The sequence below is a fragment of the Lepus europaeus genome, unplaced genomic scaffold (genome assembly GCF_033115175.1).
Source record: "Lepus europaeus isolate LE1 unplaced genomic scaffold, mLepTim1.pri SCAFFOLD_519, whole genome shotgun sequence".
NCBI lineage: Eukaryota > Metazoa > Chordata > Mammalia > Lagomorpha > Leporidae > Lepus > Lepus europaeus.
In genome coordinates, this window is record NW_026909395.1 from 1 (window position 1) to 15,639 (window position 15,639).

The 15,639-nt window shown below is 41.9% G+C and overlaps 1 protein-coding gene across 1 annotated transcript; it reads right to left on the minus strand.

Annotated features, from left to right (window-relative positions):
- Positions 1-1,373: 1,373 nt before the first annotated feature.
- LOC133755491 (MLV-related proviral Env polyprotein-like) lies at positions 1,374-6,776 on the minus strand. The gene is made up of 2 exons (XM_062185602.1): positions 4,892-6,776; positions 1,374-1,471 (listed from the first exon to the last, which is right to left on the minus strand). The coding sequence occupies exons 1-2, from the start codon at positions 6,774-6,776 to the stop codon at positions 1,374-1,376; spliced, it is 1,983 nt and encodes a 660-aa protein (XP_062041586.1).
- Between the last annotated feature and the right edge of the window lie 8,863 nt (positions 6,777-15,639).

Below are 15,639 nucleotides of genomic sequence, written 5' to 3' on the forward strand. Positions count from 1 at the left end.
CTTCTATGACCTACTGTTCATTCAGAAGCATGTTGTTCAGTCTCCATTTGTCTGCATATGTCCTTGAGATTCTTGAATTGTTGATTTCCAGGTTTATTCCACTGTGGCCAGGGAAGATGCATGGTAGGATTTCAATGATTTTTTTTTAATTTGCTGAGACTTGCAGTACTGTGTAGCCTATACTCTATGCTAGAGAAAGTTCCATGCACTAGTGAGAAGAATGTGTGCTCTGCTACTGTGAGATGAAAAGCTCTGTAGATATCTTTTAGGTCCATTTGGTCTACAATATTGATAAATTTTGTTGTATCCTTGCTGATTTTTTGTCTGGTGATTTGTCCGTTTCTAAAAGAGGAGTGTTGATGTCCCTCATTACTATTGAATTGGAATCTAAATCTCTACTTAGATCCCTTAACATTTCATTTAAATATCCTGATGCCCTGTAATTGGGTGCATATTCACTTATTATTATGACATCTCCCTGTTTAATTGATCTCTTAATTGTTACACATGCACTTCTCTGTCTCTTTTTACAGGTTTTGTGTTAAACTCTATTTTGTCTGATATTAGGAGAGCTACACCAGCTCTTTTTTGGTTTCCATTAGTATAGAATAACTTTTTCCATCCTTTCTGTTTCAGTCCACAAGTATCTTGGTTGGTAAGATGTGTTTCTTGTATGCAGCAAATAGATGGGTCTTGTTTTTCAATCCATCCAGCCAGTCCGTATCTTTTAACTGGAGAGCTGAGGCCATTTACATTCAAGATGACTATTGATAAGTAACAACTGAGCCCTGCCATTTTTCCATAAATATTCCTATTGATTATTTTGGATTTCCTTTGTACTTTTACTAGATTTTATGTCTTCACTTTCTTATCATATTGATGACCCTGTTTCTGTATTTCTGTGTGCAGCACATCCTTAAGCATCCTTTATAAAGCTGGACAAGTGGTGTCAGTTTTTTTTTTTCAATTTCTGTTTAATAGACAAGGTCTTTATTTCACCTTCATTCATAAATGAGATCTTTTCAAGGTACAGTATTTGAGGTTTCAGGTTTTTTTTTCCTTAAAGCTTAGAATCTCTTATCCTGTAGGGTTTCTGATAAGAAGTCAGTTGTAAGTCTAATTGGAGATCCCCTGAAAGTAATCTGTCATTTATCTCATACACATTTTAGAATCTTTTTTTTTGTTTTACTGTGGAGAGTTTAAGCACAATATGTCATGGTGAAGATATTTTCTAGTCATGTCGGAAGTTTTATGTGCTTCCTCTATTTGGACATCCAATTCTTTTTCCAAATTGTGGAAATTTTCTGTAAACATTACACTAAATATGCCTTATAGTCATTCTCTGTTTCCACACATTCAGGAACTCCTAAGAACTATATGTTGGGTTGTTTAATAGTATCACATAAATCTCCAGCACTGTTCTTAAGTTTTCTAATTTCTTCTTCTTTTGGCATGACATTTTCTATTTGTCCTTCTCCTTCTCCTTCTTCTTTTAAGATATGTGTTCTAGCTTAATATTCTTTCTTCTGCCTTACAAGTCTGTTATTAAGTGTTTCTACTGGATTTTTATTTGATCTATTGAATTTTTCATTTCTAATATTTCATTTTGATTATTATTTTAAAATCCCAAATTCATGGGAAAATTTTTCTTTCATTTAATGTATGGCTTTCTTTAATTCATGGATTTGCTTCTGATTGCTTTTGAGTAATCCTATGATTAATTTTTTGAATCCCTTTTCTAGTATCTCATCAAGATCTTCACTTTTACATTTTAGTATATATGTTGCAGATAGTCTATAAATTTAATGTAAACATTAAAGTTTCAAAAATTATTTTCATTGAGGAAGAAAATAAAAACAGTGTGACCTCAAAAAATATTGATGTGTTGTTTTGTTCTTTTTGTTGGGAGTGTCATGATGTGTTCCTTATTCTTGTTTCTTGAATTGAATTTCTGCATATATTTTTAGGCATTTGTGGCTATACTTGGTTTTTTCCTCTGATGGGTTTTATCTTTGAAGAATGCTTTGTGGCTTAGTGGAATGCTTGCACTTTCAGTGAATGCCCAGAGGTGTGTGCTGAGTGTGATTAGAGAGCTGTAGTCAATTCCCTAGCATGGTGCAAATATCCAGGGTAAGTTCCATCTTGGGTGAGGTAGATTTCCTCTTGTTAATAGAAGGGAGTGAATGGTCACCTCTTTTGCTGTGATCACAGCCTCATCTGCTCTCCTCCAAGTTAATCAATGCTCAGGTGTTAGCCCCCAGTGGGCACAACACTCATCTGCATCCATGTATGAACCACAGAAATGATCTGCACAGCCCTCACTCCAAGCACAGGTCCCACTGCAGAGACCTGCCCCAGGTCACCACATAGATCTGAGTGTGTGGAGACACACACAGTGATTTCTCAGAGGCCCAGATACATGCTGTACCCTCTCATGGAGCCAGAGTGTCCTCACAGCCTCAGCACACAAGGATCCTGTAGTTGCGGGGGGTGCAGCGAGTCCGCTCCACCCCCCGACCTGTCCAGTCCACAGAGAGGCAAACTTTTCCCTGAGTCCACTGTCTGTTGGAGCTCAGCCTAAGTGGCTTGAGCCCCAGAGCCTGTGGTATATTAGGAGGCTGGGAGTGCCTCACTCACAGTCTCAAGTGGGTGCCCATCTCCTTGTCAATTCTTGCAGGCAGACTCAAAGAAGGTGAGGACCTTGGATTTTTTCTTCTTCTAGAATCTCTGGATCACATGTGTACAGAAGAGCCACTGGCCAACTGTTGCCATCTCCCTGTCACGGCTGTGAGTCAGGGCACTGAATTTCTTTTTGAGATAGTAAAAATGTTCTAAACATGGCATTCATTATGGTTGCACATTTTTAAAATCCCCAGAGCTTTACACTTTCAATGGATGAATAATATGGCAAGTTAATTATACTCATATATAATACACATTTTAGGAAATTTATGATTCTTAATCATTTTGAAATGTGTATATTTAATTATTTCACTTCTTTTGTGTGATGCTAACACACTAATATTTCAAATTCCAGGCTACATAAAATGTGACTTCCTTTCTGATAACATTATATAGATAGATAGATATGGATAGATGGATATGGCTGTAAATGCATGGAAATATCTGCATCATGTAAACAATTAATAATATTGATGGTTAATGCAGGGGGCAGGTCTTCAGTAGATTGTTGGTGAAGGTGATGTTAATCTCATCTGTGTTTCTAAAGAATGTATTTAAGGAATAGAGAGCTCAACAAGTTCAGACACCTGAGGTGCATAACGATGTATCTTCAATAGTAATTAGTAATCCCTTAATCCTAAGGGAATCCTTAATTAGTGAATTCTATCTCTTGTCATTGTGCTCTTTATTTTTTGCTATAGGGCTATGTCATCCATTCTTCTGCATTCAGTACAAATCAATTGTTAGAACTCCTCTTACTGACTAGGTACCGAAAATTAAGAACTCCAGTCATTACATGGAAGGTGTGATTATAATACAGGAGAGGAAGTGAGTTGCAAAATGATCAGTCAACAACTGAGTGTGGCCTTTCCACTTTCTCTGTTCAATGCAGATCGCTATGGAATCCACGTCTCAAATTGTAGAATGTCCTGCTGACAAGTGATCACTATTACAGGAACAATAATTCTTGTGAGCAGATATTAGGACCTACTACTTCATGATGGCATTCTATGTTTTTGATCTCTGCAATCCATTTTCTATTTAAATTGGTGTGACCCTAAGACCTAAGCATTTAGGGCACACAAAATTTGCTTCTTTGGTCTGTGGTTGAGGTACTTATGGTGGAAATCTCAAAGTTTATGTCTCTTAATTTGCAGAATAAAGTAACTGATAGGCAGTTGCAGCATCTAAGATGATACAAGAATTTGAATAGTACATTTAATACCCTGTCCATCGAGAAAATGAGTAATGACTGTGAACCAAGAATCATCATCCCCATTACATTCCCACTGAAGTTCTCTTCAACTGTATCACAGCATCCATGCCCATTCTCAATAGGTCAGGAGAAGAAGTAGCAGCAGGAGCTCCATGAAATTCTTATATTCACCTCTTTGCCTTGTTTGTGGCAAAATCCAGCAGGTAGATAACAAGCTTCTGATCAAGTTCTTAAAAAATATTAAAGTTTCTCTCTCTCACTGTCTAACTCTGCCTGTAAAAAAAAAGAGCAAATGGAGCATTAACCTACTGTGCCATGGCGCCAACTGGCCCCTACTTTTTTATCCTTAATATATTGTATTAGAGTGTTGTAAGACCCCCGAAAGGTGTCTCACACTTCTACCGACCCCAGAAACACGAATTCCATTCCAATCGATGCAAAGAACAAGAGGAAGTTTATTACATCTGCGCAGATGGGCCAACTCTAAGAACAACAGCACCCTCTGGTGCAGTGCGAGAAGAGAGGCCCCGATCATCAACCGCTCAAAGTATTTAAGGCTTAAAACCACAACATTAGCATATCTCCACAGCATTACAAAAGATCACAAGATAAACCACAGCATGACAAATACATCACAAGGTAAAGGGTTTTTCCAGGGTACAGATCACAAGGTACTTGAGCAAGCACAAATATGGGGTCATCATGACATCGATTGGGTACATTTCCGATTAACTTCTGTTTTTGTGGTTTTTAAAACCTAAAACAATTATCACATGCCACAAGTTTAGCTGAAGTTCAATTATCTCATAACAGCATTTTGCAAGCCAAAGCATTTTGCACAGAAGCAAAACAATATGCAGTTAGCTCCAGCAACCTCCATGTTAAACCCAGCCCGCCTAATTCTTTTATTCCCCCAATGCTTTCATTCCCCCCTTTTCTTTTTGTCAAATTTTAATCTTAAAATTTAAGGGATAACTGCATTTTAAAGTAAACTTTGGTATTGTTGAGTTAGGATCAAGGCGTGGGTGACAGACAACCTATCGTTAACAAACTGAATAAGCCTATTTATTATGCAGGGTCCAATGGTTAAAATTAAGAGTAATATTACCAAGGGTCCTGCGATAGAGGAGATTAAAGTTGTGAGCCAAGGGGATGAATTAAACCAGCCCTGGAACCATGACTGTCCTGTCTTAAAATAGCTCTCCCGCTGTTTTAGTCTTTCCCTTAATTTTGCCATATTATCTCTGACCACTCCAGTGTGATCCACATAGAAACAACACTCTTCCTTTAAGGCTGCGCAAAGTCCCCCCTCCTTTAGAAATACCAAATCCAGCCCCCTTCTATTCTGTAATACTACCTCAGAAAGTGAAGTTAAGGATTTTTCCAAGGCACTAACAGATTCTTCTAAGGCTCGTAAATCTGAATGCATAGCTTGCTGTAGCAGGTGAAATTGATTTGTCTTTTGTAGAGCAATAACTCCAGTACCTATGACTGCCCCAATACCCCCAACTGTGAGTCCTCCTAATATAAGAGCTAGCGTTATGGATACGGGTTCCCTACGGAACCGGAGATTTTCCTCATAGTGTTGGTAGACTTCTTCAGAGCTATGCAACGTAACCCAAGGCCATATTTCAACCATGACGCACCATTCATGAGTTTGATTATGAGCTTGTCCTGCTAAGCAGGGGGTCAGACCAGTATTACATGCCCAATATAACCCATCTGGCCCTGTTAAATAATAGGCGCCTGGTTTGAGGGTCATGGTTTTGTTACAGAGGCCCTGGTATCGAGGGGGAACGGAGCCTACACAAAGCCCCCGTCCTGTTACTTCTGTAAGAGTCAGCCGGTGGGATGGCAAACTAGAGCACCGGGGAGGGACAGTAGTATGGTTGGTCCAATTTCCAATGACGGCCACTCCCTCATAATAAGGGGGAGGTGAGGCAAGGCACATCCAGCAATCCTGGGTTCTATTGGGGTCAGAACTATTTAGTGCATGGTAGGCCCCATCTATTAGGCTGAGGAGCCTATTCTCTGCCCCGGGTAAAGGGGTAGACGCAGAACCGGGCAGAGGAGGCATGGTTACCACAGGCTTACTTGAAAAGGCGGGTGTCAAGGGAGTCAGACTGGACCGGTTGTCGGCAGGCGTCTGAGTGGGCCGATTCCTAACAAGCACTAGCCCACGGGATTTTTCCTTTTTAAAAGGTACAGCGGGTGGCCTTTTTTGTTTTGTTAATAGTTTATTTGGCCCAATTGATACGGATGCGACAGTAACCGTCCGGCTCAAGGCGAATAGAGCAAAGGGATCTTTAGCCGGTCTATGCAAGTAGATGCCCCATGATTTAGGCCCCACCCATTTGTCCTGTTTTCCCTTATCTGTGAAGCGAAGGATCTGGAGGTGGCACCTACCCAACGTCCCATCCAAACAAGTACTACAGTCCCTTCCCCCACATTCGCTAAACGTTATACCTGGAGCCGCCCTGATAGTAATCATGTCCCATGAAGAGGAGGGGTTCCAGTATGCGCTTCCAGTGGTTTCACATCCCCATGCTCCACAGTACCCCACCTCGGGGCCCCCGCAACCTGGGAGAGGTTTTCCATTCTTTCCCCCGGGACAAACATAGGTCCCTCCTTTCCCCACACATACACCCTCAGCATCAAAAAGTTGACAGAGGTCAAAATACATATCTGGAAAGAAATTACTAAGAACATCAAAAGCAGTGGAGCTGTTGACAGTTGCTCCGGTTCTTAAATTGATAATTTGCCAAGTAATTTGATGAGGGATATGGGGGCTTGATCTTACTGCTACTACGCTAAAAGAGAGTACCAAGAGTAGAAGGAGCTTATCTTGGGGGGGTCTTGAGTGCGTTGTCGCCTCCATTCCGGTGTTGGCTTGTCGGCAGGACTGCCGGTCCCTTGACTCTGTTCAGCTGCTGCCCTCCTAACGTGAACCCAGGCGGCAATCCCGTCCACTTTTATTGCTGTTGGCGTGGTCAGTACTTCAGCGCGGCTCAGGAGTCTCGGTCAGATGCTTACGAGTGTAGACGATGTTCCAGCCTGGAATGAGTGTGGGAGCACAGGGCACTTGGACTGGTACACGGCAGCCAGCTACTTCCCTATGTGCTCATATGTCAGCTACAAGGTACAAAAGCAAGTCAGCAGGGTAGGGAAAGTTGCAGAAGGGTGGCAGTATAAAAATGTAGTGTTATATAAAAATTGTGTAGCAGCAATTTGACCCAGTCTCCAGTGCCAGTCTCCACCATTAATCATACGTTTTACCTAACTATATCCCCAGTACTCTCTACCACCACCTGACTTACCCTATAAACACACTGCAACTTTCTATTTCCAACACCTGTGCCACCATCTGACTTACCCTGGAGACGAAGGCCGGCCCGGTGTCTGACCCCAGTACCTTTGGTAGTCCAAATCAGGGAAACATTGGCGCAATTTTTCTTCCTGGTCGATGAAGCCTCTGTCCATTTTGAGTTCCCCGTGGATAGTGGCGAGAGCGTACCTGCTGTTCTTGTGCATTGCCACCTGCTCCTTTTTCTTAGCTGCACGGAGTGCATGGTCCATAGCGATCAGCCCTGCCTGCCGAGCAGAGTCCTCGGGGGGGGGGTTGAAGGTGGAAACCCAGACCACTGACCTCGTTCGGCCGCCTCCCACTGTTGTCCCCATTGTACTCCGGAAGCTAGGGGGATATGTCGGCTCACGTGGGCCCGTCCCGGACACTGCAGGAGGTGATGGAGCATTATCCACGGAAACCTGGGCAGGGCCTGTATCCCCAGCACTATTCAGACCACATGTGTCCCAGTGAGGGAGGGGCCGATGTCGCCCGGTCTCACCACTCCGCTGCTGTCGTCTTCTCTCGCCGTCTTGCAGGGGCCGTTTTAGTTAGTTCAGTCTCGTGTGGCAGTCATACACCACTGGGTTCCTATTGTTGGTCGGATCTTAGGCAGACTTGTCCTTTTGGGCACTTTTTTGTGCTTTTGTTAGTCTCCGGGGTCCCTGCCTATCCTGATTCTCCCTTACTCTGCTTCCTGTTAACTGTGGTGGCCAGGATCCTAGTTAGTTCCTCTTTTTTTAACCCAACTTAAACTTCCCCCCCTTTTTTTTTTTAACTAAATAACTTTAACCCCTTCAGCTAAACTCCTCAGGGGAGTCTGGCAGTAGAGACTGAGTCTTTTACAGAGTTCCATTTAAGTGTAGTAAAATTAATGTTAGTAAAACAGGCCCTGCAAGTCCTGTCAGGGCTTGTGATCCCAGTTATATGGAGGAGGAGGACGGCCAGCTAGAACGGGCCGGGGGTCCTTCCTCCTCTATTTCATCGGATTCTTTCTCTTCCATTTCTCTTCTGGTTTCCAAAAAGGGCACTGCGGGCCTTTTTGGGAAACGGGGGATATAAGGTGCCCTCCTAAGGAGGCGGGGGGAATAAGGTGGTGGAATATTAAAAAGATCTTCCTGCCTGCCTGGAGGAGTTAAGGGTTTTTCAGGTTTGAGGGTGTCCAATTCCTGTAATGGATAGAGGGTTAAGGTAGGATATTTGCCCTGGTCTGCGATTTCCGATACTAGGGGTGTTACGGGTAGGATCGGAGTGGGTGTGGGGCTCAACGCCACCCCCAGGGCAACTGCTGACAACTCAGAACTGGGCTTCATCCTCAGGGTGGTGGTGGGTATAGTAGGATCGAGCTCTGCCACCGCCCTGTTGGAAAGGAGGAAAGGTTTTACCCAGTCTGGGGGGTTTTTCGCCAGGTCCTCCCACACAAAGATGTAGGGCACTTGATTCGGGCGCCCTTCTTTACCTCCCCTGCAGACCTGGCTCTTCACCTGTAAGATAATTTGAGAGTTAAAAGTCCCATCCCGTGGCCACCCGATGTTTAAGGCTGGCCACTCGGACGTACAGAAACTTGTCCAGTTCTTCTTCTGCACTCTTATAGACAAGTTTTGGGCCCGCTCCCGGACCTCTCTCCAATGACCTAGAGTAAGAATCAAAGGTGTAGTTAATTCCTGTCCCATGTTGGAGGGGAAAGGCAAATAAGGAAGATATATTAGAACACAGTAAACAACCACAAGACTCACAAATCACAAAACTCACAAAGACACTGCGCGCAAAACCAAGATAAAACTGAAACCAAAACTTCCAATGGGAGTGGCTGCTGCCACCAGCCCTTCTCCCGGGGAAGAAAACCTTTCCCTAACCAGAACTTCCGATGGGAGCGAAGCGGCTGCCACCCGCCAGGCTCCCCGGGGAAGCTTTTCCCCACCAAGTGGTGAGAGCGATGGGAGCGAAGCGGCTGCCACCCGCCAGGCTCCCCCAGAATACCGCCACTGGAGCGTCCTCCAGGGCCTGAGCCAGGGGTCTTGACACATCTGTCTTGCCTACTACTGGCTCTTTTCAGATACAGGTCCCGTACAGGCACAATTTCAGTAAAACATGAACCTCCGGTACGTCAAGCGCCCGGGAAAACAGCTAAAACATAAACCTCCGGTACGTCAAGTGCCCCAGGAAAAAATAAAATAATAAAAAATCAACAAAACACACAAAAATACTTAAAACAGCAAAGACTTACCTCCGATTGGAAAATGGAGCGTGGGTCTGGGGTCTCGAATCCCGGACAAGCCCCCAAGAATGTAAGACCCCCGAAAGGTGTCTCACACTTCTACCGACCCCAGAAACACGAATTCCATTCCAATCGATGCAAAGAACAAGAGGAAGTTTATTACATCTGCGCAGATGGGCCAACTCTAAGAACAACAGCACCCTCTGGTGCAGTGCGAGAAGAGAGGCCCCGATCATCAACCGCTCAAAGTATTTAAGGCTTAAAACCACAACATTAGCATATCTCCACAGCATTACAAAAGATCACAAGATAAACCACAGCATGACAAATACATCACAAGGTAAAGGGTTTTTCCAGGGTACAGATCACAAGGTACTTGAGCAAGCACAAATATGGGGTCATCATGACATCGATTGGGTACATTTCCGATTAACTTCTGTTTTTGTGGTTTTTAAAACCTAAAACAATTATCACATGCCACAAGTTTAGCTGAAGTTCAATTATCTCATAACAGCATTTTGCAAGCCAAAGCATTTTGCACAGAAGCAAAACAATATGCAGTTAGCTCCAGCAACCTCCATGTTAAACCCAGCCCGCCTAATTCTTTTATTCCCCCAATGCTTTCAGTGTTTCTTTGGTTCCCCATTCATCCCACTCCAATTCTGGGCAGATTTTGCCCTCTGTGTTCTGACACTCCTGTTTCTTCCCAGCCTTTAGATCACAAGTATAACTATATGTTGAATGTTTCTTTGTGGTTATACAAAAGCTCAATACATCTAAAATGCAGTCATAGTCTGCATTCTGCTCTTATATTCATATAGGTAATACGAATCTCTCAACTAGCCTTGACTCCTATCACAAAAGTGGGATTTTTTTGTCCTGGCATCTTTGATCAGTCTGAGGTCTATACAAATTAGACAGCTACTTCTGTCTTTTTGTTTTCACATTATTATTCTAATGCATACATGCAATGTATATAAAGGAAGAGCTGTTGTTCAGTTACTAATACTGTAGGGTTTTCCATATGAGAAATATCTTTCTTGGCAAAAAACAGAAAAGACAAAAGTACAGAGAGAGGTAGAGACAAAGAGATAGAGAGGTCTTCCATCCACTTGTTCAGTTCCCAAATGGCTGCAACTGCCAGAGCTGAGATGATCTGAAGCCAGGTGTCAGGAGCTTTTTTCAGGTCCCCCACATAGGTGCAGGGGCCCAAGGACTTGGCCATCCCCTGCTGCTTTACCAGGCACATTAACAGGGAGTTGGATCAAAAGTGGAGCAGCTGGGACTCGAGCTGGCACCCATATGGGATGCCAGTGTGGCAGTCCAGGGCTTTAGCCCACTGTGCCACAAAACCAGCTGCAAGTAAATAATTTTAAAATAAATTTTGCATATATATATTTTTTCTATGATCCTATATGTAGTTTGTACTAATACTAAATTGCATGTTTGTAGCCCCAAAATTACTTGCCATTATTTCAAGCTCATTTAATTGGTATATTCTGCTATTTCACAATCTTAAAAATTAGTAATGAAAAATAGGCTTATGAATCAATCATTAAAATGATTATGAACTAAGACTATCGTTCATAGTTGTGAGGAAACATTTTATTGTAATAAAATACATTATGGAACATGGGATATTTTCAGTGTATATTTTAATAGCATTAAATATTTTTGCATTACACAGCAACCATCACATACCATCTCAGATATTTTTAATTCCCCACAAGTAAAACTTTGAATGCATCAAAAGCTAATTCCATCTTTCCCTCCATTACAGACCCTGTGATCACTTCTTTACTCTCTTTCTTGAATTTGTCTACTCTAGAGACCTCATATAAGTGGAGTCATACAATAATTGTACTATTACTACTGGTCACTTCTAGCAGTATTATGTCTTCACGTTTCATCCCTTGTCCTGGTACATGTAAAACTTATAGGAGAATTCTTCTATTCCAAATATATTTCATTGTATGTTGCTCTCATTTGAACATAACTTTGGTGTTAATCTCCCCTTGTGAGGCATTAAGGCAGGAAAATTAATCTGTGTTGATTAGAGGTGGGACCTTTGGGATGGGATTAGGATTAGAGATCATCAGAGTGGAACCCTCATGACATGGCTTTTAGAGAATACAGGATGAGATCAGAGACACCTGTATGTTCCCTGTCTGTTACCATGTGAAGCCTTGTGCTTCTTCTAGAATTCACCAGTGAGAAGGCCATCACCAGATACTGCTCCCTATCCTTCAACCAGAACTGTGAGCGGAAATAAACCTTTCCGTATATAACTTGGTCAGACTGTCATAATGTATTATTAACACCAGAAATTAAACAAATGCATATGTTTATAACACACATTCTTTTTTAATTTATCTTTTCATGGAAAGTTGAGTTGCTTCTACCTTTTGTTTATTGTGAATAATGTTGCTTTGAACATGTGTGTGCAAATATCTGTTCTTTTTAAAATCTTATTTAAGGTATACAAATTTCATGTATTTCATAGACACACATTCAGGAACATAGTGATACTTTCCACCTTACCCTCCTTCCGATCCATGCTACCACCCTTCTTCAACCTCCCTCTCCTATTCCTATTCTTATTTTTTACAAATATCCATTTTCAGTTAACTTACTTTATACTCATAAGATTAGACTTACACTAAGTAAAGACTTAAATAGTATGCATATATATATATATATATATATATATATATATATATATATATATATATATATATATATATATATATATATATATATATGTTCCGCAACAGTGGAAACCCACTTTCACTTCTTTTGGTTGCATACTCAGTAGTGGAATTCCTGGATCATAAGAAAATTTTACATTTAGTTTTTTGGAAGTTTCAGTACTTTCTTACATATTGTTTTCATCATTTTGCATTCACAACTGGAGTATATTAGAGATTCAATTTCTCTAGCATTGCTAACACTTATTTGTTCATAATGGACATTTGAATGGGTGTAAAGTGGTATTTTATTGTTTGTCATTTGCATTTTGCAAGCAACAAATATGCTGATAATTCTTTCATGTGCTAAGCAGAAATTTGAATAACTTTGTAGAATTATTTAATCCAGTCCATCTCTAAATGTTTTTGTTTCTGAGTTGTAGGATTTTCTTATATGCAACATATCTCCAATAATGATCTCTTCTGAAACGTGAATTGTAAACACTCTTCCCATTAAATGGGTTCCCTTTCTACTCTGATAGTACCTTTTATTGTATAAACAGTTTTAATTTTATACAATTCCTGCTGCAGTTTTCTTTTGTTGCTTTTGAATCATTAGTATTTTGTAAAATAAGTTACTACCAACCCCATTGTCATTATTTCTCCCCTTTTTTCTTAACATTTTAAATTCAAAATTAAAATTTGATATCATAACATAGACTATTAAATGATTGTCATTTATTCAGAGAACAATATTCAAATTAAATATATTTCCAAAAAGGGTAGTATTCTTTGTTACTAATGGCTTTTTCAGTGCATTAAATATGCCAAGCTATGTTGGCTTGGTAGGCAAAGGCCAGCCTACATTCAAAGGGTAGTAATTTCCACCTCAGATATTAGTGTCATGAAGACATTCTGGTCTCCATGTATCTACCACAAATGTAATTGTTATTCTGTATGTTCATTTTGTCCAACATAAATTATAATCTTTGTGATTTTTTTCATCTGTGGATTATATACTTTATTTGAGTTTTAAATACTGGAGGCTTTTCTGGGCTTCTCTTTTCTTATTGATTTCTTTTTTTAAAATTTCTAGAAAGCTTTTATTTAATGAATATAAATTTCATAGGTGTAGCTTTATGAATATAGCAGTTCTTTCCTCAATAACCACATTCCCACCACCACTCCCATCCCATCCCCTACTCCCTTTCCCATCCCATTCTTCATTGATTCATTTTTAATTAACTTTATATACAGAATGTCACCTCTATACTAAGTAAAGATTTATTTATTTTAAAGTCAGAGTTACACACAGAGAGAAGGAAAGGCAGAGAGACAGAAAGGTCTTCCTTCTGCTGTTGTTGTGGATTCATTTCTGAAAGGAGGAGCGTGGTGGGGGCAAGAGGTGTGGGGTCACCACACAGACCTTGGGAGTTGGGTGAAAGTGGACCTGAGGCAATCAGCCTGCAGACTCATTTATTTCAGTTGTTACAGCTGCTTATATAGCCAAGGCAGCCAATCCGGTCATGGGGCAGTCTATGCCCTAACCAATCACAGCCTGTTGCCAGGCAGTTTCCAAAACCATCCAATCACAGCCTGTTGCCAGTCAGGCTCTGTTGCCAGGCAGTTTCTGCCATCATCTAATCATGGACTGTTGCCAGTCAGGCTCTTGCCAGGCAGTTTCTGCAATCATCCAACCACAGCCTGTTGCTAGGCTGTTTCTGTTGTCAGTGGCCATCTTGGCATGACCCTCTCACCTCAGTGGCCATCTTGGCATGACATTTTCACCTTCTCATTCCACCACATTTCCCCCTTTTTGTTTATTTTTGAGCAACGGGGGACATGATTCTTGGCCATACCATTGTTGACCCTGTTTCCATGTGGTCTCCATACACGGCTGTGCCTGTCTTAGGTTGTCCCCCAGGGGATCTTACCCATCATTGACTAACCAGTGCTGAAAATGAGAGACCACAGGAGTGCTTGCTCAGATAGGGGCAGGAATGAGGAACAATGGTTATCAGGAATGGCATGACCACATGCAGGCTGTGGGCTGTTTGAGTGGCTGACCAGAGCTAGTGGGGTATAAAACAGTAACAGATGTGGCTATGGGCAATTTCTCAGGGTAGGATGATAGGGCAGGTGAGTCTGCTAACAAGGCAGACTCTCAGTCTTGTTCAGCTGGTTCTGGTTGGCTGTCAGTTGCAGGCTTGATGTTTCTGGCTGGTACTCAAATAGGCTGTCCCACATTCTCTGGAAAGACACAAACATATCCTCAAACCCTTGGTTAGCAGGGGGTGTGGTCCTGTCCATTCTCCTGTCAGGGGCTCTTTCCACCTAACCATAGTGGCTGGGGTCTGGGATGGAAAGGATCCCTAGTGTTTATAAGCTGGGCTTATCACTTGGGAATCAAAAGTGAGAAAATTGATAGTGAAAAGGACCTCAGTCAAAGCAAGCTGTGGGTCTGGGGGCATATTATTGTTTTTCTGTCTTTGTAAGAAATCTTTAATTGTCATATGAGTTCTTTCAATGATTGCCTGTCCCTATGGGTTGTATAGTATACCTGTGGCAGACTGTATGTTCCAGGATTTCAGGAAGGAATTAAATTCCTATGATGTATACGCTGGCTTGTTGTCAGTCTTTATGGTCCAGGGGACACCAAGGACCAGCATGGCTGATTTAACCACCTTTATCACATTACTAGCCTTTTCTCCAGATTGGGCTGTTGCAAATACAGCCTTTGAATAAGTTTCTACCACCACATGGGCAAACTTAAGTTTAACAAATGAGTTAATGTGCATGATGTCCACTTGCCAGAGCTTATTAGGAGCAAGGCCTCACATGTTCACTCCTGCTTGTTGCAGTCGGCCTAACAGGGCGAGGGGTGCACAGTTCTTGCAAGAGTGCCTAGATGTTTGCATTGATTCATTGTTAGCTCTAGGAAAAGCAGTTTTATGTTTCTTGCTGACATGAAATTTTTGGTGTAGAATGTGGGCTTGTTCCAGGTGTCCAATGGAATTGTTTTTTACATCTGGGACACAGTGTTTTGGGATTGCCCCGTGTGTCAGCATTTGGGCAGTTTCACTGTAAGTGTCCTATTTCCTGACATCCCCAACAAACTGGAGGGTCATTAGACTTCTTTGTGTGAAGTTTGTTAATGGCCACAGTTAGGGCCTGTATGGGTGTATCAACAGTGTTTACCTCCATCCCCAATTGGCCACAATGGACAGAGCTGTGCCATTCCAAAGCCAGGAGCCAGAAGCTTCTTCCAGAGCTCTCCCACATGGATTCAGGGGTCCAAGGACTTGGGGCATTTTCTCCTGGTTTCCCAGGCCATAGAAGATAGCTGGATTGGAAGTGGAGCATCCAGGACTCAAACCGGTGCCCATATGGGATGCCAACACTGTAGGCAGAAGCCGTACCCACTATGCCACAGCATCAGCACCCACACTGGCTCCTTTGTTTGTGTCATTGGTCCAACCACACCACAGCACAG

What these genes read in the sequence shown, in the direction of transcription:
- LOC133755491 (XM_062185602.1), bottom strand. Translation starts at nt 6,776, where the DNA reads ATGGAGGCGACAACGCACTCAAGACCCCCCCAAGATAAGCTCCTTCTA. An exon ending in CCTAACTCAACAATACCAAA is followed by an intron (nt 1,472 to 4,891) that starts GTTTACTTTAAA and finishes GAGAAGGAGAAG; the next exon opens with GACAAATAGAAAATGTCATG.